General features: G+C 50.6%; 1 protein-coding gene across 1 annotated transcript; it reads left to right on the forward strand.

Annotated features, from left to right (window-relative positions):
• Positions 1 to 221: 221 nt before the first annotated feature.
• FAM89A (family with sequence similarity 89 member A) lies at positions 222 to 21,726 on the forward strand. The gene is made up of 2 exons (XM_042908163.1): positions 222 to 545; positions 20,581 to 21,726. Exons 1-2 carry the CDS (start codon positions 261 to 263, stop codon positions 20,842 to 20,844), a joined length of 549 nt encoding a protein of 182 aa, XP_042764097.1. The 5' UTR covers positions 222 to 260; the 3' UTR covers positions 20,845 to 21,726.
• Positions 21,727 to 26,030: the final 4,304 nt, after the last annotated feature.

Consider the following 26,030-nt stretch of genomic DNA (forward strand, 5'->3'; position numbering starts at 1 on the left):
GGGGGCGGACACAGGCGTAGGGGGCCTGGGGGCAAATGGGCGGGGCTGGGGGGGTGAGCCGGGCCGGGGCGGGGGCCGCCAGGGGGGGTCCGGGCGTGAGGCGGGGAGGCGGGGCGGGGGCGGGGGCGGAGGCGGAGGCCGGGAGGCGGGGAGGGGAAGTGGGTGGGGCGCCACCGGGAAGGGGGCGGACCCGAGGAGGCTTGGGGCCCGGGTGGCGGCGGCGGCGGCGGCGGGACAGGCGCGTGGCCGGGTCCAGCGCGATGAGCGGGGCCGGAGCCGCTCCGGGGGCGGCGGACGCGGTCCGGGGGCTGCGGGTGGACGGACTGCCCCCGCTGCCCAAGAGCCTGAGCGGGTTGCTGCACTCGGCGTCGGGCGGCGGCGCGTCGGGGGGCTGGCGACACCTGGAGCGTCTGTACGCGCAGAAGTCGCGCATCCAGGACGAGCTGAGCCGCGGGGGCGCGGGCGGCGGCGGGGCCCGGACCGCGGGGCTGCCCGCCAAGCCTCCCAACCTGGACGCCGCGTTGGCCCTGCTCCGCAAGGAGATGGTAAGGGGGGCTCCGCGGGTCGGGGCGAGGGCGGGGGGTTCCCCGTCCGGGCTCGCCGTCCCGGGAAAGTTCGCCGGGACCCGCGCTCTGCTCCGGAAGTCCGCGCGCCCACCCGCCCTTTTCTGGCTCTTTTGCTCCTGGAGCCGGCGCCGAGTGAGGGATCCTGTCCTCTCTGCCCACGGTGCAACCCTCACCCGGGGAGGGTCCCCACCCAAAAGGCAGTTTTCGGAGCCCGGGCGCCCCAGGTCCGGCCCCAGCTGGCTCGGAAACGGGAGGCGCGTTGTGGGGTTCGCTCGTGGCCTCTGGGCGGACGCGGCGCGCCGCGGTCACTCCTCTCCCGAGTGAAACAGACCTCCGGGGTCAGGGAAGGGCTTTCACTTCGGCTGCGGGGTGAAGGGCTGTGTGCGACTGTGTTTTGCTGCCTGGGAGAGGACAGTTTTTTCCGCACGAGTGTAGACAGCAGATTGGAACAGCCCTCGCCCCCCTCCCCCGCGCCCCAGGCGGCGCGTGCAGAATCCGATTACTTACTTCGGGATGGCTCCAGCCTCAGATGGCTGTGAAGGCGAGCGCTCGGCCCATCCCCTCTCAGCGTGGTGGAACCGAATCCCCCAACCCGCTTCCCCGTCTGGGTGAAGCCCGTGTGGGTTCTTCGGGTCGTGTCTGGGCGCCAGACAATGGGGCTTAGCTTTTTTCAGTCCTTTGGAAGTACATTTGGTGATGTGGACCGGGACACAGGATTTCAGGTGACGCCAAAACAGGGCAAGGGCTGGGATTTAGGTGACCTCGAGCCTTTCTCCAGCTTTCTTCAACAGGCTTAGGCTAGGCCAGCGGAGAACATCTTCCCTCCTTTCTAACTTCCCGCTGGGCCCTGACCACCTACCCCTGGCCACCGGGCTTTCATCTTGGAATCGGCCCCTTCCTTTCACTTAGTGCAGGTTCTTATGCTCTTTTAAGTACAGGTAGAAACTTTATTAAGGAAATCTAATACACGAAAGCTGCTTTTTTTCCTAAGACTCAATTTGCCAAAAAACTTATCACAGAAATCCTTTGTAGATGCATCTGGTACGTTAAGATACTGTTTAGAAACAACTTATGTCTTTCTTTTTTTCTTTCTTCTTTTTTTTTTCAGGAGCATATCCATTCTGAAAAGTGAGACTTAATTAAATCTGGAAAAGCAGTCTTGTTTTTTAATCAATTAGATATTGTCTTCCCACTCTGTGGCTGGCACTGAAATTGTGATTTCCAGTTCTCTCTGAATAGATTTTCTAAGCTTCTTACAGAATGACTCAAATTCCAAGACAACCATTTTTGATTTATTAATAAACATTAATTGACACCAGCATTGCACAGCTAGTGAGCTGCATTTTAAGTAGATAAATCCACATCTAGGATGTTTACAGTTGGGATTTAGATGTGGCACAAATACGGGGGTGAAATGGGAGTACTCATCCCGGGTTAAGTTCGACACTGGAACAGACAGGAAAACCTCAGGGCCACTCCTTTTCTGAAGCTCTGGTTCATAAACACTCTCTAGTGGCTTGGGAGTCGATGTGCTATTCCCAGAAGTATTTTTCCAGGTCCCTCCTGGTTCAGATGGAGAACAGCCACAACCTTATAATTATGCCTTGGACCAGAGCTCTAAGTATTTGAAATACAAGGAAAAATAAACTGCTATCTTTGGTCCGTCTGATATTTAGCTGAGATAAAGATAAGATATGGCTACAGGCCTTGACAAGTTCTTTCACAGAATGCCCCAAGGTCTTTAAAAGTACTCTAGGTGTTTGGGCTTTTTTTGTTTTTTTTGTTAATGTTTATTTATTTTTGAGAGAGAGAGACAGTGTGAGCAGGGGAAGGGGCAGAGTGAAAGGGAGACACAGAATCCGAAGCAGGCTTCAGGCTCCCAGCTGTCAGCACAGAGCCCGACGCGAGGCTCGAACCCACGAGCTGTGAGATCATGACCTGAGCTGAAGGCCGAAGCTTAACCAACTGAGCCACCCAGGCGCCCCTCTGGGTGTTTGGGCTTTAAGAGATTGACTAGCCTGGGGCAGTGGGGTCCAAGTAGTAACTTAAACGGAGTTCATTCCTGAATTATCTGGAATAATTTGTGTTGATCTATTTCATTGGAAGGCCCCGAGGTCAAATCTGTGTCGAGGGATGTACTAGAAGTCCTGGCAGAATGTGATTAATCCCTTTTTTGAAAAAGTCCTGTGCAGTCACAGATTCATGTGATTAATCCTTTTTTTTTTTTTTTTGAAAGTCCTGTGCAAGCCAGCAGTGGTGGTGTCGCAAGGCCTCTCTGATAATCAACAAGGGAATAGCGCAGATTGTACCTTAAAGAGGGAGCGGGCACTGGGAAGGTGGGTTCCAGAGAGCCTCAAGTAGCGTGGGAAGGGTTGAAGTGGAAGACTGGCACAGAATCGGACTTTGAGGAATTAACTTGATAGCAGGGTGCAGAGGAAGCAGGAAGTGGGGGGTGCTAGAGGTGTGCTTGGAGAAGGTGAGAGCCTCCAGCGGGGTGGAGGCCAGTGACCGGGAAACAAGAAGCAAATGGGAGACACTTCTCTGAAGCAGAAAATGCAGGAGTTGCCAGTTAACTATTAGAGTCTGGGAGGAGACGTTAAGCTTTTTTATGGAAAGTGCAGCTAAGCAAAACAATGAAAAGTTCCTCATAGACCTAGCACCCGGAGATAATCACTGTTAATAGTTTGGGATATTTCCTGTGTAGGCACAATGTAAATGCTTTCTGTACATCAGAACTTCTCCATGAGATGGATACTCAAATTCTTTCTTCCTTCCTTCTTACCTCCCTCTTTTTTCTCTCTCCCTTTCTTTTCTTCTCTTTATTTTTCCTTCCTCCTTCCTTCCTCCCTCCCTCCTCCCTCCCTCCCTCCCTCCTCCCTTCCTTCCTCCCTCCCTCCTTCCTTCCTTGCTACCTTCTTCCTTCCTTCCTTCCTTCCTTCCTCCCTCCCTCCCTCCTTCCTTCCTTCTTTCCTTCTTCCTTCCTCCCTTCCTCCTTCCTTCCTTCCTTCCTTCCTCTTCCTTCCTTCCTTCCTTCCTTCCTTCCTTCCTTCCTTCCCCCCTCTTTCCTTCCTCCCTCCCTCTTTCCTTCCTCCCTCCCTCCCTCCCTCCCTCCCTCCTTCCTCCTTCCTTCCTCCTTCCTTCCTTCCTTCCTTCCCTTCCTCCCTCCCTCCCTCCTTCCTTCCTTCCTTCTTTTCTTCCTCCTTCCTTCCTCCTTCCTTCCTAACTTCCTTCTTCCTTCCTTCCTTCCTTCCTTCCTTCCTTCCCCCCTCTTTCCTTCCTCCCTCCCTCTTTCCTTCCTCCCTCCCTCCCTCCCTCCTTCCTCCTTCCTCCTTCCTTCCTTCCTTCCTTCCTTCCTTCCTTCCTTCCCTTCCCTTCCCTTCCTTCCTCCCTCCCTCCTTCCTTCCTTCCTTCTTTCCTTCCTCCTTCCTTCCTCCTTCCTTCCTAACTTCCTTCTTCCTTCCTTCCTTCCTTCCTTCCCCCCTCTTTCCTTCCTCCCTCCCTCTTTCCTTCCTCCCTCCCTCCCTCCCTCCTTCCTCCTTCCTTCCTCCTTCCTTCCTTCCTTCCTTCCCTTCCTCCCTCCCTCCTTCCTTCCTTCCTTCTTTCCTTCTTCCTTCCTCCTTCCTTCCTAACTTCCTCCTTCCTTCCTTCCTTCCTTCCTTCCTTCCTTCCTTCCCCCCTCTTTCCTTCCTCCCTCCCTCTTTCCTTCCTCCCTCCCTCCCTCCCTCCTTCCTCCTTCCTTCTTCCTTCCTTCCTTCCTTCCTTCCCTTCCTCCCTCCCTCCTTCCTTCCTTCCTCCTTCCTTCCTAACTTCCTTCTTCCTTCCTTCCTTCCTTCCTTCCTTCCTTCCTCTTCTTCCTTCCTTCCTTCCTTCCTTCCTTCCTTCCTTCCTCTTCTTCCTTCCTTCCTTCCTTCCTTCCTTCCTTCCTTCCTTCCTTCCCCCCTCTTTCCTTCCTCCCTCCCTCTTTCCTTCCTTCCTTCTTTCCTTCCTCCTTCCTTCCTAACTTCCTTCTTCCTTCCTTCCTTCCTTCCTTCCTTCCTTCCTTCCTCCCTTCCTCCCTTCCTCCTTCCTTCCTTCCTCTTTCCTCCTTCCTTCCTTCCTTCCTTCCTTCCTTCCTTCCTTCCTTCCCCCCTCTTTCCTTCCTCCCTCCCTCTTTCCTCCCTCCCTCCCTTCCTGTATGCTTGACACACAATGTTAACTTTAGTTTCAGGTGTACCACACAGTGACTCAAGTCTCTGTGTTCTGGGATGCTCACTACAAGCGTGGCTACTATCTGTCACGGCACAACGCTATTACGATGCCACTGACTATATTCTCTATGCTGTGCCTTTCATCCCTGTGACTCAACTCATTCCAGAACTGGAAACCTGTACCTCCTGGACCTTCACCCATTTTGCCCATCCCCCCCACTCTGTCTCCTCTGGCAACCATTGGTCTGTTCTCTGTATTCTTGGGTCTGTTTCTGCTTTTGGTTAGTTTGTGCATGTTTTGCCTTTTAGATTCCACATGTAAGTGCAATCATATGGTATTTGTCGTTCTGTGTCTGACTTACTTCACTTCGCATAATCCTCTCTAAGGTCCACCCTATTTCCATATATTTTAAAAAATCACTCAGAATTTAATTCCCCTAAGATCACAGGTTCAACCAGATGTGTCCCAAAGCTTTGTTTTAACCCTTGCATTGTACTGCTCGCATGCACAGGCACTTCCACCGACACAAATACACACGGATCGCATTATACATTCTTAGTTGCATTTTCAGGAGCACATCTTGCAAAGGTTTTCCTAGTCAACACATGTTACAATGTCTTCAGTAACTGCAGAGTCTGCCATTGTGCAGGAGAGCAATAACCTTGCTAATCCATCATTGGGAAGGTGGGGTTCATTGCAGCAACGGGGGAGTCAGGAGGGGTGGCTCCTTTAGAGGGAAAGGTGGTTTGTCATTACATCAGTGGAGGAGTATGTTACACATTTAAAAATGAGGAGCTGGAGGCTGGAAAAGAGGCTCGGACCTGGTGATAAGACAGTGAGGGGTGGGGGGGATGGGTCCAGGGCAGTCTGGGCTCTGAGGGCAGGAGAGCTGTGTAGACTTGGTGGTTCCCTGCCCCGCGTGGTGCCCGCTGTACCCCCTGAGTTAGCACTTCCTGTTCTAGGAACCCTCCTCGGTGAAGCTTTGTCCTGCTGCTGCGGTCCCCGCCCTGCCCCGGGGCGGGTGGGGGGAGTGGGGCCATTTGGGATGCGGGGAGGGTCACACAGATAATACTGCGCTCTATAGCTTACCTGCTCTATAGACCGGAAAAAAGTCCTTTAAGACCAGAAGCTGAGTTTGTTGGTTTTTTGTTTTTGTTTTTTTTAAACATCAGAGGATCTTTTAGAATCACATTCAACAGATGTTCGTTGGGTACGTGTTAGGTGTAAAATGCTATGGAGATCCAAGGAAACTCTCTAGCCATTTCAGGAGCGTTATACCATCTGGGAGATGTGGTCATCTTTACGGCAATAGGAGTGCTGTAGCGTGGATCACCTCTCAGTTTTCATGCCTGGGCTCTCCGTGTGAGTGATAGTAACTCCGTCTGAACCAGCTCTTGCTGAAGAAAACTCTCGAAGGGCTGGATATATACAGAGACAGACTGGAACCAGGGCCGATGGGGCATCCGGGAAGCCCACCGTATTCTCCTCCCCTCCCCCCTCCCCCCCGCATCATTTTATTTTTTTCCCACGTTTTGGACCGTGGCTGTTAACAGGGTCCACACTCAGTTTCGGCCATGCTTCTTAGTTCCAGTTGGTAAATACTGTGTGGAAGGACGCCAGCGGGCCCAGCTTGGGTGGTCTGGCCAGCGTGGGCCAGCTAGTAGTGACTGAGGACAGGGTCGCATTTTACTAAGATAGTGTGACCATGTGGATGGGGTAGGGGTGGGGTGGGGGTGCTGGAGATCCCCCCGCAAAGAAAGGCCAGTTAGCAGAAATAGAGCAGGGGGCTGCTGGACAAACTATGTATCCCAGACCTCTTTCTACATAAAAATACTTTGCCCTGAAGGGCCCCCCCAGTTTAATAGACTCTTACCTGCTAAGCGGATAAAGCCATATTTGCTCACTGGATCTGGGTTGGCTTTTCAAATCCTTGCGTGTGGCTGCAGGACACCCTTGACTCTCAGTGTCAGCCGGGACCCCCGACACACACTTTCCTTGATGTTTGTACACAGACCACCCATCCAGTGGCTCCGTGACATTAGCTCATCAAGTTTGAACACCCCAGAGAGTCACACGAAAGCATGGACAGCAGATTCTCAGATATGGGGGGCAGGACATCTTTGAGGGGCTGCCATCGTAGGGATTCTTGGGGTCCACCTCTTACACCATCAGGGGCAGGTTCTAGCAGCTTTGACACTTGGAACCTCTTTTTTTTTTCATGTTTCCTCCCCCGCCCCCCCCCCCCCCTTAAAACTGTCAAATAGCTATTTTGGTCACCAACCCGGGCGTGAGTGGGAAGTCATCCACACAGAACCTTTGAGTGCCTGGGCTGCAGTGGTTTAGGCGAAGAATTTAATCTGATTCAATAAAGCTAGATTTCTGAGACCAGCAATGCTTCTCTTCCCTGCGTTTTAGTTGAGAGAACAAGTGCATGTCCAATGAGTTTGTTCAGTGAACTGTATTCCAGGAGACGTGCGTTAGCTTGAATAGCCCGCATTCCCGTGGATTTCAGCTCTTATCCTGCATGTGAAGCCGGTGTGTTAGGGGATTTTAGTCTTTAAAAGGGTTTATGGTAAAGGTCCAGTCCCAAAGTCAGGCCTGTGAAATGCCATCTGGAATAACAGCATTAGCCTCCGGTACAGCATTCTTGATTGATGTTGATCATAGGAGAGCGGAATGTCTGGTGGCCTTTAATACCGTCTTTGTGTATTGTGTTCCCCGAAAAATGGACCACCAGCCCCAGAATCCTCCGGGCTGCTTGCTAAAATGCTAATTCCCGGGCCTCTTCCTATACCAGCAGTATCAGACTAGGAGAAGACAGAATCTGCATTTTGAACAAGCTGTTTAAGAATTGGGTAGCTCCTGGGGCACCTGGGTGGTGCAGTCAGTTACATCCTACCCGTGATTTCGGCTCAGGTCATGATCTCACGGTTGGTGGGATCGAGCCCTGAGTCAGGCTCCGTGCTGACAGCGTGGAGCCTGCTTGGGATTCTCTCTCTTTCTCTCCCTCTCTCTCTCTCTCTCTACCCCTCCCCTGCTCCCATGCTCTCTCACTCTCTCAAAATAAATAAACTTAAAAAAAATATTAAAAAAAAGAAAGATTTGGGAAGCTCCTGAACCAGGCATCAAGAGCCCCAATTCTGTTATTAGATTATGTGGTATAATTGAAGCAAGCACTTTGCTATTTTCAGCTAGAGATCCCTTATGGGGAAAATGAGAATTAAATGCCATATAGGCTCCTTTTGGCTATAACAATATAATTCTTTCCCCCTCCTGCCTATATGGGTCTTGATGGTGCCTGCAGAAGTTTACTCTGTCATAAAATAGTGTAGGTGGGGCGCCTGGGTGGCTCAGTCGGTTAAGCGTCCGACTTCAGCTCAGGTCACGATCTCGCGGTCCGTGAGTTCGAGCCCCGCGTCGGGCTCTGGGCTGATGGCTCAGAGCCTGGAGCCTGCTTCCGATTCTGTGTCTCCCTCTCTCTCTGACCCTACCCCGTTCATGCTGTGTCTCTCTCTGTCTCAAAAATAAATAAAAACGTTAAAAAAAAAATAAAATAAAATAGTGTAGGCACAAGTACAGGACCTACCTGTTGCCATGTGCATGGTGTCCCTGAGGACACCACGTGGTGTCTGTAAATTCTACAAAGAAAAGGAAGAGCAGCACAAGGTTGTTGTTTTTGGACCGTGTTCGTCAAAAATTAAGCTGTCTAGGGGCGCCTGGGTAGCTCAGTCGGCTAAACGTTGGACTTCAGCTCAGGTCATGATCTCGCAGTTGGGAGGTCGAGCCCCGCGTCGGGCTCTGTGCTGACAGCTCGCGGAGCCTGGAGCCTGCTTCCGATTCTGTGTCTGCCTCTCGCTCTCTGCCTCTCCCCGCCCCAACCCCGCCACGCACATGCTCTCTCTCTCAAAAAATGAATAAACATTAAAAAAAAATATTTTTTTTAAATTAGGCTGTTTAGGCTGTAATTACTCTGTATAGTACTTGTTCCCACCCCAGGATCCACCCAATAAAAGCACAACTAGAAAGGTGTATATGTATCATAGTTTGTGGGGTGGGGGCAGGTGCAGCAGGGGCGGGCTGTGGGCTCACTGGTCTGGTTTCATTCGCTTTTGAGGTTATCTCTAAGTGAGGTTACACTTCTGGTCCCAAGATGTGACAGTATAGAGATTGAAAGACATTTTTTTCATACCACTTTAACTTTTATGTATCCCCCCCCCCCCCCCCAACCTGTAGAGATCAGAAATGGATATCTTGCCGGAAGCACAGCCCTTCTGCTTTTCCCCCACTTCCGGTTAAGGGCATTCTGGGAATGCGAAAGTGCCCCGGTTGTTGGCACTTTGGGCACCTGGTCACATGCAGAGGGCCTCGAGCCAGCAAGTGCTGGAGCATTTCTGTGTCGCTCTGGGCCAGCGTGTCTGTAGATCTTGGAGGCTGCACGGCCAAGGAGGTTCAGGGAAGGAGTTCAGGGAGGGCTCAAAGAGAGGACATTGGCCCTTGTGCATGCACTTCCTGCCCACCAAGCAGCATTTGGAGGCTTTGCGGCCTTGCTCCTGGAATGCCCACCTGAACTCCATGGAGACTTCAGACCTCGGCTTGAAAAGCTACATTTTTCACGATCCCGTGTATGAAACCCTACAGGCGGACCACAGACTGCACGAACAGGAAACCAGCCGTGAGACTGGCTGGGTCAGATATTTGCCCCCCAATTACCCAGTGTCTTTCTCCAGAGCCCCGACCTTCTATTCATCTCCTTCATTGCCCACGGGCTCCAGATGTTTCCAGGTGATTAGTAGGCAGGGCTCATAGAGATTGTTCTTTTCTTTCCTGTTGCTTGTTCCCTCATAGACCCTTAACCCAGAGATGTACGTCCTCCTCCAGGAGCTTTGGAGACAGAAAAACCCTTAGGCCTCCTTATGGTTCTACTGAAATTCATTCAGGCATGTGGCCTTTTCTGTTTTTGAGTGCTTTCAGCTCACTTCCCTGATTGGCTCTAAGAGCCATGCACTGGCCTGATTTTATACAGTCTCGTCTGCAAGGATTCTGGCAGGAAGCACTGCCCTTGACCTGAGAAGGAGGGGTGGGGAGGGAGAGCCTCTGTCCTCTGACCAGTGCTCTCCAGGAGAGAGGCAGCCTCTGGGGGACCCCAGGCCTGTCGCAGCCTAGAGAGGCTGGACTGAGGATTACCGAAATACATTTGAAAGAGGATGTTTGGTATGTTCTTAGGTTGTTGACTGCACTTAGAATTACAGATAAAATAGCCAAGGTCATTGCAGTTAAAGAGAAATGGCAAGGTGTTTAATAACTCTCATAACCACAGATAGGCAAAGTAAAATAATAAGGTGTCATGTTTTATCTAAAAGACCAGCAGAGGGACACCTGGGTGGCTCGGTTGGTTGAGCGTCCAACTCTTGATTTCGTTTCAGGTCATGATCCCAAGGTCATGGGATCGAGCCCCATGTTACCATGTTAGGTTATGCGCTGGGAGTGGAGCCTGCTTAAGATTCTCTGTCTCCCTCTGCCCCTCTAACCTGCTTGTGCTCTTTCTCTGTCTCAAAAAAAAAAAAAAAATAGCAGAGATTGAAAAAAAATGATCATAGTAATGGTGAGGATTTGGGGATATAAACACCATAAAAACCGAATCTCTTTTGCTTTTTATGTCAGTTGTCTGAAAAACTCTGGCTACTGACATGAGGCTTTCTATATATTGTCCAAGAACTTGGGTTTGATTTTAGCTTCAGATTTGCTCCCCGAACTGCATCTACTCTTGCAGAGGGGGAGTTCCAGTTAATTGGATATCATTCAAGAAAATGACAACACAAACCAACCTTCAGATGCATGTTGAGTTCCAGCGTGTTGTCAGGGGCCCTTGGGTCATGTTTTTTCCTCCAGTCCCACCTGATTTCAACATCAGTTGTGTCCATGTTTCACTCATTATCTTGGGCAGTGGCCTTTTTTTAGGCTTTGGATACAAACCCTTGAGGAATGGTCTCCTGTTTGCAGGCCCAGGACTGGGGAGGGATTGGAAAGAAAGCATCCTTTTCCTTTCTCAACCCCTTCTGCAATTTCATTTTTATAAATTTTTCTTACAGTAATAGTCACACAGTGGGTGATGATACTTGTACTCAGATGTGTCTTGCAGTGATATAGAATAGTGATCGAAACTCACTGAAAAGCGTGTGATAACTATATGAACCTAGATGTTCACAGTACAAAAAAGTAAGTTGCACAGACGTGTGTATATGTGGTATCTAGCTAAACAGCTTGCATAAACATGGTGTCTCGAGGGATACATACTAAACTGCTAAAAGTGGGTATCTTTAAAACAGTTCTTTTTTTTTTTTAATTTTTTAACATTTTATTTGTTTTTGAGAGACATAGAGATAGAGCACGAGCAGAGGAGGAGCAGGGAGAGAGAGGGAGACATAGAATCGGAAGCAGGCTCCAAGCTCTGAGCCATCAGCACAGAGCCCGATGCGGGGCTTGAACTCACGAACTGTGAGATCATGACCTGAGCTGAAGTCAGATGCTTAACTGAATGAGCCACCCAGGCGCCCCCTAAAACTGCTCTTAGAGTGTGGGCTGGGGGACATTTAGGGGTCCCTAGATCCTTTTCAGTGTCCATAATTATGTGGTTGTCATATTGATAAATGAGTTGTTTTAAAGTATTACCTAAGGAGGGGGCACTTGGGTGGCTTAGTCGGTTAAGTATTGACTCCATCCCAGCAGAGGTCTTGGTCTCAGGGTTATGAGTTTAAGGCCCGGGCTGGGTGTGGAGCCTACTTAAAAAAAAAAAAAAAATTACCGAGGGAAATGTATCAACATTTGGAAGGTCTGCATAATTCAGTGAGTCAATTTTTCACAGTTTTCATAGCACTAATGCTTGCTGTTACAAAATCACACCTGGTTAAAAGATCCATTCAAAGTGCAAGACTGATAGATTTTAAAAGATTTTTTTAATGTTTATTTATTTTTGAGACAGAGAGAGACAGAGCATGAGCAGGGGCGGGGCAGAGAGAGAGGGAGACACAGATTCCGAAGAAGGCTCCAGGCTCTGAGCGGTCAGCACAGAGCCCAACGCGGGGCTCGAACCCACAAACCCCGTGAGATCATGACCTGAGCCAAAGTCGGATGCTTAACCGACTGAGCCACCCAGGCGCCCCTGATGGATTTTAATGTAACAGTATAAAAAGTCCATTGGCATAGTTTCAAATTCCACACTGCAGCCAACTGAAGGGTAGTGTCCAAGAAGAAAACCCACCTATTACATATCCGTGTGAGGCCAGAGTTTCTTCATTTAGTTCAACCAAAGCAATGTGTCACAAAGGATCAAATGCAGGAGATAAGCCAGGCATTAAAAAGATGTACAAAGTGGTGGCATTCATAAAAACGTTATGTTGGGGCGCCTGGGGGGCTCAGTCGGTTGAGCGTCCGACTTTGGCTCAGGTCATGCCCTCGCGGTCCGTAGGTTCGAGCCCCGCATCTGGCTCTGTGCTGACAGCTCGAAGCCTGGAGCCTGCTTCGGATTCTGTGTCTCCCACTCTGTCCCTCCCCCACTCATGCTCTGTCTCTCTCTCTCTCTCTCTCTGTCAAAAATAAATAAACATTAAAAAAAAGTTATGTTAACATGTAATGGGTATATTATTTATGTTTAAATGGATCAATATGAAAACTCAGTCTCAATTCCTAATAAGGTAAATGTTGACAGGTATAATACACATAAATGACAGCTCTTAGGGGCCCTCAATAGTTAGAGGTCCCAAGACCAAAACATTTGGAGACAGCTGCTTTAGAACATGGGAGGAGGGGGGCGCCTGGGTGGCGCAGTCGGTTAAGCGTCCGACTTCAGCCAGGTCACAATCTCGCGGTCCGTGAGTTCGAGCCCCGCGTCAGGCTCTGGGCTGATGGCTCAGAGCCTGGAGCCTGTTTCCAGTTCTGTGTCTCCCTCTCTCTCTGCCCCTCCCCCGTTCATGCTCTGTCTCTCTCTGTCCCAAAAATAAATAAAAAAACGTTGAAAAAAAAAAAAAAAAAAAGAACATGGGAGGAGGGAATTATGGTTCACATAATTATGAACCATTGACGTTTTAATATGACTAGAACGTTTTATTTTTATAATGGGGAAAAAGTAAAAGAATGTGCAAAGCCATCACTTCATTGGTACCAATATTAGTTTAGGTTCGAGGGAAGCCAGTGTGGCCTGGAAGAGGTTGCAGAATGGGCTCCGTCAGTGTGGACGCCTTTAGCTGTGAGCAGTAAACACACTGAAACCACTTTACGTGGTAGAGAGGGCGTATGGGCGAGTGTAAAGCTGCAGGAACTGTGGGTGTGGCTTAATCTGGGGGTGCAGCCACGCAGCCTGGTCTGTTTTCTGTCTCTGAATCACCCTGACTCTTCAGAGTGTAGTTCTCAGCCCGGTGAGCCTAGGGCCCACACGGGAGACGAAGGAGACCAAGTAACCCAAATGCTTTTCCACCCAGGAGAGGACAGTGCCACGTAGGGGCCACATGATGGACTGGAAGCTTGCTTAGTGAGCACAGAATTACGGGCCACCGGGGAGTTTAGAAGTCCTTCAGGGGCCGGGCGCCTGGGTGGCTCAGTCGGTTCAGCGTCCGACTTTGGCTCAGGTCATGATCTCACAGTTCGTGGGTTCGAGCCCTGTGTCGGGCTTGTGTGCCGGCAGCTCGGAGCCTGGAGCCTGCTTCCTATTCTGTCTCTGTGCCCCCTCCCCTACTTGCTCTCTGTCTCTCAAATATAAAAAATTAAACAAAAAAAGTCCTTCAGGGGGATCTCAGTCCAGCCTGAGCTGCCAAGTTAATAGCCCCTTCTCCTACTGGATCAACACCAAAGAAGTCTTTCTCTTGGGTTTTCCTTTGCAAAAGAGTATGCAGGTCAGCGTCCTTCGGTCACTGCGTCCTTTTTTCAAAAATCAGGTTACGATCCATCAGGTCACTGCTTTATTGCATTCCAGCCTCGCAGATACCCGCTGGACACCTGGATCAGACTTGGGGGCATTTCCCAGGTCTTCTGTAAAATAAATTCGTTCACAAGCCATCCGTGTGTGCTTAGTCATTCATTCCGTTTTTGAAAGGTAACTTTGAAAATGGTCTCATTGTGAGTTAATACATATTCATAGTAGAAAATCCAGAAAGTTCAGAAAAGCCAAATACAAGTCACCTGTGATGTTAGCAGCTAGCAAGCTGCTATCCCAGCTGACACGGCGACACCTCTTTGCCCGGGTCAGCTGTGCGGGCAGTACAGGCTGGTGGTCAAAGCGCTGACCTTGGAGTCCTAAACATGGGTGCTGGTCCCTGCCCTCCTACCGTATGCCCTCCATCAAGAGCCTTCATCTTTCCGGGCCCCAATTTCCTCATCATAACAGAATCGGCACCTACTACACAGAACAAGGAGGAGATTATGTATTTGTGCACCACCGAGATTTTCTTCTCTCCGGTCAATCCCTAGAAGGGAACAGTTAGCTGGTTAAAAGTTGTGTGCTATTTTAAGGCTTTCGTTGCCGTTACCAGTCAGACCGCCGCGCAGGTTTCACAGGCATGCAGCCCTGTGTGGTGTTGCCTACATGATATGCTTTTTTATTGTTACTAGTTTTTTTTTTAACGTTTATAAATTGAGAGAGTGTGAGAGCACCTGCAAGCGGGGGAGGGACAGGGAGAAAGGGAGACAGAGAATCGTAGCAGGCTCCGGGCTCTGAGTTGTCAGCACCTACCCGACACTGGGCTCGAACCCACGAACCGTGAGAGCATGAGCCAAAGCCGGACGCTTACCTGAACCGCCCAGGTGCCCGTTATTCCTAGGTTTTAAAATTGAGAGCCTCGTGCTCGTTGAGAAAAAAATTAAGCAGTGCAGAAGGCTATAAATTCCCAGTCCCACTTTCTAGAGGTAAGTTCTGCTAACAGACCTTTTCTCTTCCGGTCAGAAGCTTGCACATGTGTGCTTATGCATATAAAGTGAATTCCTACCGTGTACTGTTTGGTAACCTGAGCTTTTGTGCTCAGCAGCACACGTGGGTCACTGTTGTGGGTCACTGTTGTACCCAGCTGTCACCCTTTGAAATGACTGCCTAGTTTTTATTGTATGACTTTACCCTACTTTTCAAAACCAAGTCCTTACCTCCTTATGTTTCGATGTGAATTTTCATCCAACAAACCTTTTTTTGCATCTGTCCCCGTATTTCACACCACCCCCCTCCCCGCCTATATTATAGCTCATGATTCTTTAGTTTCACTTGGAATCTGTGCAACCCTGCCCGTCTGTGCAACCCTGCCCATCTTAGGTTGAGGAATGCGGTGGGGAGATAATGGTCTGGTGTGGCAGTGGGGGGTCATCTCAGAGCCGGTCCCAGTATGATTTACTGAACTAACCCATCCCCCCACGTTGACCTGCTTCTCCCCAGCCCCACGCACAGAGCCGGCTGCGGCTATGGAGCAAACAAACAAAACCGATTCTTTTTGTCTCTGTTGTGTTTCCTACTTATTGCTGGATTTGGGAAGAAGTTGCTTTTGTTTATGTACTGGTGAGTCACCCCAGCTTGTAGTTTCTTAAAACTATTTTTCTTAACTACCACTTATTTCTAAAAAAATACCCTGAAGTTTTTTGTGATGCTTTGTTTTCAGTCATCAAAAGCTTCCTTTTAAAAAGTACCTTTCATCTTCCGAGCCTTGTATCCGAATGGTCACGTACCTGCTGGAACTGTGTGAAAGTTGGGAACAACACTCTGACCCACGGCACCTTCCAAAGGTAGAAACTTAGCACCCCGAAACCCGGCTGGGAACCAGTACCCTGTCCGATGTGACGTGTATTCATGTGGCCAGTCTGTTGGGCGTCTTTGAGACCATTTCGAGGGTGATTCAGGATTGTTGGGCCCCATTGTTGGAGGTGTGGGTTGCTGAGCCACCTGTGCGTTGCAGCAGGGGTGGGGGGTGGTGGGGAGCTCTGTGCAGGGGAAAAGAGAAGAACATGACCAGGAAGTTAAGCAGGAAGCCCAGACAGAGAGAGGAAGGAATGGCATTAGCAGTTTAAAGCAATGGAAGCTAGCTGATTGTTCTTAATTGTCTTGAAGGTCTAGAATAAGGGCTACAAATTACACAGTCTTAGAATATTCTGTAGTTTTCTTCAATTATCTGAAGTTTTGCAATCTGCTTTCACAAAAGAGCTGTATTTTCTGAATCCAGCCATGAATTAGATCAGCTGGCCTTCAGGGACATGTGGGAACAGATCACTAAGGTGACAGGCTTCCCCTGCTTGTAGTATGGGGACAGTGGTGGGGGGGTTAGTGGGCTTGCTGAGGGCTTGGCCCCACCCCAGTCCTTTTTTCTGGGAGGACAGGTTCCTGTTCGTGGGTGATTTAATCATGTTCTGAAACCACTCTGCAGTTGAGTTCTCTTGCATGGTCCCTCTCTCCCCTTCTATATTCTCAGGCACCCATCCCTTCCCCCCGACCTTCAAGGTTGAGAGTGAGTTTGATTTCTGGAGCTGTCCTGAGTCTCTCTCCCTGATGCAGACAGTAGCTGGGTCACTGCATGTGGGCTTGTCCTACATTAGAAGAAAGCAGACCCATGTGCTTACTGGCAGCACAAGGCAGGCAGAGAAGGTGGGGGGAACTGGGGAGCACCGGTGCCTTAGCCAAGGTCCAAAGAGCGGAGGAGAAGCTGGCGTTGGGCCGGGCAAGCAAAGAGGCTTTAACACAGTGGGGACAGGTCCGGGACAGTCTGGGGAAGAAGGGACCTCCGGCCAACCGTTGCATGAGGTGCAGGTAGAGCGCAGATTCAGACCAGATTATAGAACGCTGCCTAGGGATTTTCAGTTTGCCTCTAGAAAATGTAAGTTAAAGTGTTGAATCAGCCACCGCCGAGGGAGAGGCGCCCGGCGGGGAAACTGACTTGCTCATGTAGCTAGCTACTTCCCTCCTGCCCGCCGAGTTCATTTGGAGGATGGCTGGTAACTCAGAGCTGAGTTTGGTCTAGTGCCTGCAGAAGGCACTGAGAAACCGGGGTGTGTGTAGGCATGTGCGTGCACGTGTGTGTGCTTAAATCCCTGTTAACTTAGTCTAGGCACTTGGCGTCTGTTCAGCAGGGTAATAGGTGTGTGCAGGACGGAGCTGTATTCCTAGGCGGGTCCGACCTCCGTTTCTAGGCCAGCGTTCCACCCGATGACAGGGCAACTTGGTGCGTCATTCCAGCTGCTGCCGCCCAAAAAGGTCCAGGACATGATCCTGACTCGGGGCCTGGAAGACCTTGGACAGGGCACCTGAAGAGAAAAGCCTGGGACCACAGGTCTTTGAGTTGTGTGGAGTCAGAGGAAGTTAGAGCCTCAGAAACCCGGTTAGCGGTTGTTAGGGCTGTAGAGCCCCGTGTTCCCCTGCGCCCCCCTGGGCCCACGCCCACCCTGCCCAGAAGATGAAGGCCAGGCCTGGTCCAGTACTGCTCCTTCTGGTTTTTCCTCATTCATTTCCAGGGTGGGAAACAGTTTTGGGATTGCCCAGCCCTACTGGTATTAGAGTGACTCGGTAGAAATCGCTTCAGGATTCCAGATGAATCTTCTCTATGACTTTTTTTTTTTTTTTTTTTTTTTTTTTAATAATTCCAGGCTAGTTAACATCCAGGGTTGTATTAGTTTATGACTTTTTAAAAAATGTTGGTTTAGGGGCGCCTGGGTGGCTCAGTCGGTTAAGCGTCCGACTTCGGCTCAGGTCACGATCTCGCGGTCCGTGAGTTCGAGCCCCGCTTTGGGCTCTGGGCTGATGGCTCAGAGCCTGGAGCCTGCTTCCGATTCTGTGTCTCCCTCTCTCTCTGCCCCTCCCCCATTCATGCTCTGTCTCTCTCTCTCTCAAAAATAAAAAATTAACGTTAAAAAAAATTAAAAAAAAAATGTTGGTTTATTTTTGAGAGAGACAGAGTGTGAGCGGGGGAGGGGCAGAGAGAAAGAGAGAGACAGAATCCAAAGCAGGCTGCAGGCTCCAGGCTGCAAGCTGTCAGCACAGAGCCCGACGGGCTTAAACCCACAAACCATGAGATCGTGACCTGAGCTGAAGTCAGATGCCCAACTGACTGAGCCACCCAGTCGCCCCTAGTTTATGACTTTTTAAGCAAATACTACTAAGACTCTAAGAGGGTGTGGCTTTCTTTATTAGAGTTTCCATTCCTTGTATTAAATCCTAGCACGGACAGTAGGTATGTGTGAACTTGCCAAGTCAGAGTCTTGTAGTTTGGTTACTGTATTCAGACCCGGACACTAAGGAGGAGCCCTGGGAAAAAAGGAGCAAGTCCCTGGGGAAGGGACTAGTTGGTTAACGGACCAGGACATCATTGCGAATAGTTGAAAGACCCGAAGCTACTGGCTGGAGAAAACAAATCGTTTTTTTCAGGGGTTAGAGGTGGCAGACTGAAAATTACTTTCAAGTATTTAAAAGGTGGTTAAGAGAAATGAGATTTGTGTGCGTTGCATAATGGCCACACCTAGCATCAGGGGACCTAGAACCTAAGGGCTGGGAGATTTTGACTTGGCATGCTGAAGAATTATGGCTGTTGGAAAATGAATGAACTGGCCTGGAAGGTCCTCCTTTGGAGGGTTTGAAGTAAGACATTTGAGGTCCTTTCCTGTTCGAGAGTCTGCAGTGAGCACCCTGGTCCTTAAGAAGCAGGTTTGCTGGTTAATTTCCAGCTGGCTTGTGACTGCCCTGGCAGGTGACCATCTTCTACCAAAGATGGTCAGGTGGTTGCTGCTCTGTCTGCGGGATTGAGTTGGGGCAGGAGGAATATGGCTCCACACGGGCTGCCTGGTACATCCTGTTCCTGCCGTTCCTTTCCAAGATGCCATTCTGCAGGCTGGCAGAGTGGAAAGAATCATGAACATAGTAACAACAGTAGCAGCTGTCACCCTTTCCAGAAGTTGAACAGGATGTCCCTGGTCTCACAGCTAGGGAGTGGCAGAGCCAGCATTTGAACCCAAGTAGGCAGGCTCCAGAACCCGCGCTGTGTTCCGTGCTCTTCTGCCTGGCTGGCCTGAAAGTCAGTGCTCACAGGAGAATAAATACAAGGGGCCCAGGGAAGACAGATACTTGTGTCAAGAACACTGGCTTCGGCGCCAGAACTGGACGTCAAGATCGTCTGGGTAATTTTCCAAACACAAAGGTCGGGAGCCCACTTTTCCTCATGACGACATGTGCACAAGCTGATCAGGAACAAGAGTGTTGGTGTCCGACTCTAGGATGTGGCCCTGTGGCCTGGGCGTCTTTTGGCTTACCCACGACTTACCTAGTCAGGGTGGACTTCTGACAGTGGATGCCATCCAGCCAACTCTGCCCTCTCAGACCCTCTCTCCTGAAGTCTTTCTTCCCTGAACGTCTTGGCAAAATATGCTAAGTCAAGGTGCCTTGGTCCTATTTCTGTGGTCTACTCAGCTAGAGCAGGGAGATAGCCAGTGTTTCCTCGGCAGTTTAGCGTGGTTGAAGGGCGTGAAGAAAAATCTGGGACTTAACACCCAGTCTTAGTCATGAGATGAATGCTGCTTTCTGGACCCCAGCTTCCCTTGTGTGAAAGTCGGACCGTCTTATATGGCGGGTCTCGTCGCTGGATAATTAGGCTGTAGATCTTGTCTTTCTCGGTTTTCTGTGTGCACATTCCCATGCCTCTTCGGTGCTTTAGCCCTTGCTGCACAGGAGACATTTGATGACTGTTTATTAAAATGGATGGGTAGCTCATTGGAGCCCTCCTGGTAGCCCCGTAAGAGAAATGATTATTCCCTCTTGTCATCAGCCAAGGCTTAGAGCTGATGCATGGCTTGCAAAAGGGCCAAGAAGCAGGAGGCAGGTCTCCTAGCATCTATGTAGAGTGTCTCCCCTTACGACTCGCAGGGAGGTCTACAGCTCAGCAGCTCTGTCACCAGCGGCCTCACACCCACTGGACCCGAGGCCGCACGGTTAACAATCACCGCAGGTGATTCTCATGCAGTGGCGTCGGATGCACTGGGCTGGGCTGCATTTCCAACTGGATTAACCCTTCTGTCTTTGGGACTGATGGAAACACTCTATTTCCTGGGCTGACTTGTGCTCTTTCCCTTGGGACAAGGCCGTGGGAAGAAGGGAACTTGAAGGTGAACAAATAGGTGACTTTCAACTGTTCCTTGATAAGCCACCAGTGGTGAAAGTGCTTCCCAGGAGAATCCGTGGAGGCCCCCAGGTCTCACTAGACTTACTCAGTCGCCTGCTCTGGGGAGTGATCCCACAACCATCTTTGGGTAAGACTGACCTTGTCCGAAGAGAGGGAGTCGGAACACTTCTCTTGGGGGCCCGGAGGCTGAGCCGGTCAGAGGGTGGGTGCTTCAGGGCGCAGTGTGTGACACTGATAGGCGAACCGCTGTCACTGGCAAGGGGACTCTTGTCCCAGAGAGTTGAGAATGATTTTGGTATCAGGGAGGGCACACGCGGGTCCCCTCTTGAGTCTGATCATGAGGAAAGGACACACTTGTATCTTGGCATCCAAAGGGTAACCAGTTGGGGCCACCAGAATGCGTAGCACTGTTCCTTCCCGGGGCACGCCCGGGTGCCAGGGTGAATTCCACAGGCTAGGGCCCGCCGCCCCGACGGTGCGATCCTGCCCTGACACACTGAGTAACGTCTGAGGTGTCGGCATCCCACAATTAAGGTTTTCTCCAAATTGGAAAATCCAAAGCATCCAAGTGATGCCCTGCGTCGTCCACGGTACGGAAAGAATGTGCTGGCACGAGCAGATTGCTGGCTGAGCGTTCGACTAAAATTAAACTCCAGTGCTGACTTCTTGTTTTTCCCTCCCCCTCTCCCCCCGCTCCCCTCAAGGTTGGCCTCCGCCAGCTGGACATGTCCTTGCTCTGCCAACTCTACAGCCTGTACGAGTCCATTCAGGAATATAAGGGAGCGTGCCAGGCAGCCTCCAGCCCGGACTGCACCTACGGCCTGGAGAACGGCTTCTTCGAGGAGGAGGAGGACTATTTCCAGGAGCAGAACACCCTCCACGATGGGAGGGAGCGGGGCCCTCCACGGGACCTGCCGCTGCCCGTCTCCCCGCTCTCCAGCAGCGACTGGATTCTCGAATCCATCTAGAAAGGGCTCTCCGCCGAGAGGCCACTTCTGCTACCGGACCACCAGCATTTGCCTCTCCTCTTGAAGAAAGCTCCTCTCCTCCATCGTGGGCGGTCGTCGGGCGCCAGCGGCCGGTGCTGTCAATTTAATCTGGAGGTCACACGTGGCGGGGTGTTCTGGTGGCCGGAGTTTGTGCCTGGGCGATCCAGAGGTGCCCAGCCACATCCTCGGCTCCGTGGTACTCAGGCGCGCCTGCCGAGGAAGGTTCTTCCTCCATCCTTTCCCCCGGGGGACACCTTTCGGGGGGTTTTGCGCAAGGCGACTTTTACTGGTTCGTTACTTCCTTACGGGGTGGTGGACGATTTGCACCCTCTGTGTTGTAGGAACTGCGTCCAGTTTGCAACGCAGGGAAACTAGCATTTCGCCGCTCCCCTGCCTCTATGCATTCGGCAGCCTTTCTCGTTTCTGTCTTGTGAGCGTTTAAGGCCCTGGGTTGGGCTTTATTTCTCTGTAAGCCGCACTGCTAGCTGCCCAGGTGACTCAGTGGAAGCTTTTTACCAAAAAAGTAAACATTTCAGGTCCTACCCATCGACTGCATTCTCTTCACCTGTCGAAACAACTCCTATCGTTCTTTGTCTATTCTATGGAGGAGGGAGGGAGCTAATACGGAGATGCGTGAACGTGGGAAGCTGGGGCAAGCTCATGTTTTGTGTCATTCACTGAAAGGTGGTGGCAAACGTTTTTGTTCTGAAAGATTCTGAACGTGAGCTAGTATATTAGTGATCCTGCCTCTTCCACTCAAAAACAACGATCACCTTAAGCCTTAATATATTTATTAAAATCCTTCACGAACACTTTACACTTTGTAGGTTAAAAACGAGGATAAAATGCTAGACTCTCTGACTGGGGTTGTGTGTTCTTTTGGTCTGAACGCCGAATCGTCCGTTTCCAGAACTTGAATGCATTGAATCCAGTCAACTACTGAAAGAGAATTACAGTATCTTTTCTTGCCGTTGAGAATTTGAAAGACGCTTCATTCCTCTGTTGATTTATTCTTGGACCACGCAGTTGGGTCTCAGCGCTGCTCTGTCTCTGACCACTTCAGATCCCCTGCCCTCTTCTTTCTTTTGACGTGATAATTGCTTACTAGCGTCTGTTTCGGGTTAGAGAGAGGAGGGAAAACTAATCCCCAGGAACCAACAGTTGACAGCCTGCTATGTACGGGATCGGACCGTGTGTTGGGAACTGGGGTGAGGCATACAGAGAAGGAAGAGCATTCCTGCTGATCTCCTGTGTTGAAAGTAGTAGTTAAATGAGAGACGGCAAACTGCCTCCAGTATGTGGCTCAATCGTTCAGGGGGGGACAAGAGAATTAAAAGTGGCAGGACTGGTGCAGTCTGGTCATCTCCCGGAATCTTTGAGGTGGGGCCCCTACTTAACAAGGAGTCGAACCTCAGGTCAGCTGTTCTCAACCCTGACCACATTAAGATCACGTGGGGGGCTTTCGGAAGAATATTGAGTCTGGCTCAAGAACCCCCATCTCCATTCTGATTTAATTAGTCAGGAGTGAGGCCTGGGTCTCTGCACACTTCTAGAAGTCCCCCAGGTGATTCTAACGCAGATTCAGTTGCCATCTAGTGTTCACACTGGCCCGGGAAGCAGCATCTTCTTGGAGCCCCGGACAATGGCCAGGAGACTCTGTCCTCTCAGGATGGGCACCCGCAGCCAGGGAGTGAAGCTTGCAGGGAGTGAAGCTCAGGCGAGGGGGAGCCCCCCAGTTTAGAATGCACAGCTTCTGGGTGCCTGGGTGGCTCAGTCGGTTAAGCATCCGACTTGAGCTCAGGTCATGGTCTCACGGTTCGTGGGTTTGAGTCCTGCATCAGGCTCTGTGCTGACAGCTTAGAGCCCGGAGCCTGGTTCGGATGCTGTGTCTCCCTCTTTCTCTGCCCCTCCCCTGCTCTCTCTCTCTCTTTCAAAAATAAATAAATGTTAAAAAAAAAAAATCGAGAATGCACAGCTTCCCTGGGTCTGCTGCCTCTGGACTCTTCTGGAACTGCAACCACAGATTCACAGTGCCTTTGAGTTTGGGGACCCTCATGTCAGTATTGGGGGGATAGGCTACCAAAGCTAGAAGTGGAGTGAATCCAGGTAAGCAAGGGGCCTCTCCCTTACTGTGGGGAAGGGCTGACACGTTCCTCACCCCGATGGTGACGTGGCAAATATACATAAACCACTGCAGGCCTTAGTAGTCCATTCGAAATCTATATAAATTGCCCCAAACTTTCTCTTACTCCAAATATAGTGTAAATATATCTTGGCAAGGAATATTAAAATTTCCCAAACTATAAAATGTTTTCTAATACACTCACCTTACAAAGGTCCTGCAAATGATTAGAAAATAAATTCTGCTGGGGTGGGGGGGGGGAGGATCCTGGGTGGCTCAGTAGGTTAAGTGTCAAACTGTTGATTTCGGCTCAGGTCATGATCTCTCGGTTCGTGGGATCGAGACCCGCATTGGGCTCTGTGCTGACAGCACGGAGCCTGCTTGGGATTCTCTCTCTCTCTCTCTCTCTCTCTCTCTCTCTCTCCTCTCTGCTCCTCCCCAACTTGCACACTCTTGCGTGCACTCTCTCTCTTACTCTCAAAATAAGTAATTAAATTCAGCCACTGCCCTTTATTGCTCCCTGGCATAAGTCATCACCTCTATGTTTGGAGTGGGGCTATTTTGCTACTCCAACAGAGTGGCCAATGGAGGGCCTGGTAGGCAGTAAAACAGTCCAATTTTTGCTGAAGAAGCTGTAATCTGTAAGGCAATGTACAGAGCAGATAGAGAAAGGCACCTTTCGCTTTCTAGGGCACATGTGCAGTGAACCCAGAGTTGTTGATAATTTAAGCCTTGCCATTCACAAATGATGCAGTTCCTCTCATGTCCCTAGTGGCTTTCAGAGTCAATTAACCAGCCTGATTCCTTGCTTTTGTTTTTCTGTAACCTAGGTTGATGTCATTCATTCGGCTGACATGTACTTAGTCCTATTTTGGGTCGCGCTGAGGCAGGCACTGAGAGCACAATGCAGAACCTGGAGGGTCTCTGGCAGATCTCCCTTCTACAAACACCTAACGTGTGTGGGTAAATACTACGATCAGGGAAGTACGAGGGGCCCCTGAGGCCCAGAAGATCATGGCTAAGGGAACTGGAGTTCTCAAATGAGGTTTGGGCTCCATTTATGCTTAAGACCCAAGCAGGTGTTGGAATAACGTGCTGTAGCCCCTCGATCTTAAATCACAGCGCGTTATTTCACGATTTACCGTGCAGTGCTCTCTCCTGGATCTTGCTCTGACTTCTCCGTGCACACACCTCATTTCTTTCAGAGCCCGTGATTATAGACATAGGTATGGCCAAGCGCACGGGTGACGGAAAGGCTCTTTAGCAACCAACGTCAGGCCAGGTATCCATTTGATTTCATCCTTCTGTCCAAAGAAAACTGACTGATTGTAAAAGCCCAAACATGTCTGGTCTACTTGTCTTCGGGGCAGATTGTACTTTGAGTTCGGAGAGATGCATCTGAGCCGATTCTACACGGAGGTGGTAGGGCTTCTGTCGCAAAGATGACACCTGCAGGCTCCACGTGAGGGACAGCTGACACCTGGGTCACAGTTCCATGGGTGAAAATGCGACGGGAGCCGGTGGGCCTCGCGACCACCCAGGGAGGACAGGCTCTGGAAGTGGACCTGGTGCCTTTGTTCTAGCCAACTGTGAGAATGCATTACGTTTCCACCTCATTTCTCTGGCTTCTGGTCAACTGAGGACAGGTCCCTAAATACCCAGATCCCTGTCTGCTTCTGACTCCCTGAAGAATGTGCACAAACCGAGTACCTACAGAAGGTTGAGCAAAACCTTTATTAGATACACTAACGGGGCGATGTTAGCAAAACGAAAAGCATGAAGCAAGTCAGTAAGGAGGAGTTATGGCCCTAGGGAGCCGATGCCAGAGAGAGGAGAGAGCACAGAGGCACATGTCAACCTCAGGGACAAGCCCGGAGACCACCCCCCCCCCCCACCCCGTCCCTGCTTCTTGTTCGGTCTCCAAGATGGAGAAGCTCCAATGAAAGTCCCACAAGAACAGAGACCATTGTTATTGGGAAGGCGGGTTTTGGTGGGAGGAGCACTTGTGTTAGAAATAGACGTGGTCAAAGCCACAGTCACCTCGTGGCCGAGAGCACACCCCGGTTTCCTTCAGAGGGAGCAGCCTAGGAGAAGGGAAGTAAGGACTTAGTCGGGCTCTGTCCCAGGACTTAGGGAAGAGAGCACCTTCCCCTTCATTCCCCTTCTTTCTCCTGTCCTCAGGATGATGCGACGCCAGGGTGGGGCTCTGGGAGAAAGGGTGAAAGAGGAGACCATTACGATGGCCTCTACGGGCACCTGGGTGGCTCAGTCAGTTAAGCATCTGACTCTTGATTTCAGCTCAGGTCACGATCTCACAGTTTGTGAGTTCGAGCCCCGTGCTGGGCTCTGCACTGATGACGAGCGCAGAGCCTGCTTGGGCTAAAAAAAAAAAAAAAAAAAGATGGCCTCTAAAAAATATTGTGTTAGAAACAAGAAGAAAGCACCTTTGAAACCCCTAAGTCTAGCACAAGGGTGGGAAAACAGCCCGGATTTGAGGTTGAAGGGCAAGCTGGTGACCGTGCCCGCCCATTTCTCCCGTGTGTCCCTCTGCAGAGAACCCAGGGATCTAGATGGAGATGAATTTGGGGATTGAGGACGGCGCTCAGTCACCAGACTCCACTTGCAGTGTGTGCCCAGCATGTCAAGGCTGGCAACACGCCCTCCGGGGCACGGGTCCTCTCTGTGGCTGATCCCTACTTGCCCTGCCGGCAGAAATGCCAGGGAAGACAGGTTCAGCTCCGTCCCCCTGTGGTCATACGCCACCGTCACCGTGTGTGACTGATTCCTTTCAACAAGCTTCTATCGGACACACCCTGATGACTGCCTCCCTGAGGAATAAACCTACAGAGGCCCAGCCACTCCTACCAATGCATTTTCACTGTGCCAGGACCTCAAGCTGGAAGGAGCCTGGCATAAGACCTGGAAGTTGAGTTTACCTCGCCCTACCGTAGAAGAAAGGATGGAAACACACCCCATAGGGCAGGAGACAAACTGGGACCCATATGTGCTAGGTCATACACTTCTTTGTCTTAAATGGATTGAT

This window comes from Panthera leo, chromosome D2, assembly GCF_018350215.1.
Source record: "Panthera leo isolate Ple1 chromosome D2, P.leo_Ple1_pat1.1, whole genome shotgun sequence".
Taxonomy (NCBI): domain Eukaryota; kingdom Metazoa; phylum Chordata; class Mammalia; order Carnivora; family Felidae; genus Panthera; species Panthera leo.

What these genes read in the sequence shown, in the direction of transcription:
- FAM89A (XM_042908163.1), top strand. Translation starts at nt 261, where the DNA reads ATGAGCGGGGCCGGAGCCGCTCCGGGGGCGGCGGACGCGGTCCGGGGG. An exon ending in CCCTGCTCCGCAAGGAGATG is followed by an intron (nt 546 to 20,580) that starts GTAAGGGGGGCT and finishes GCTCCCCTCAAG; the next exon opens with GTTGGCCTCCGCCAGCTGGA.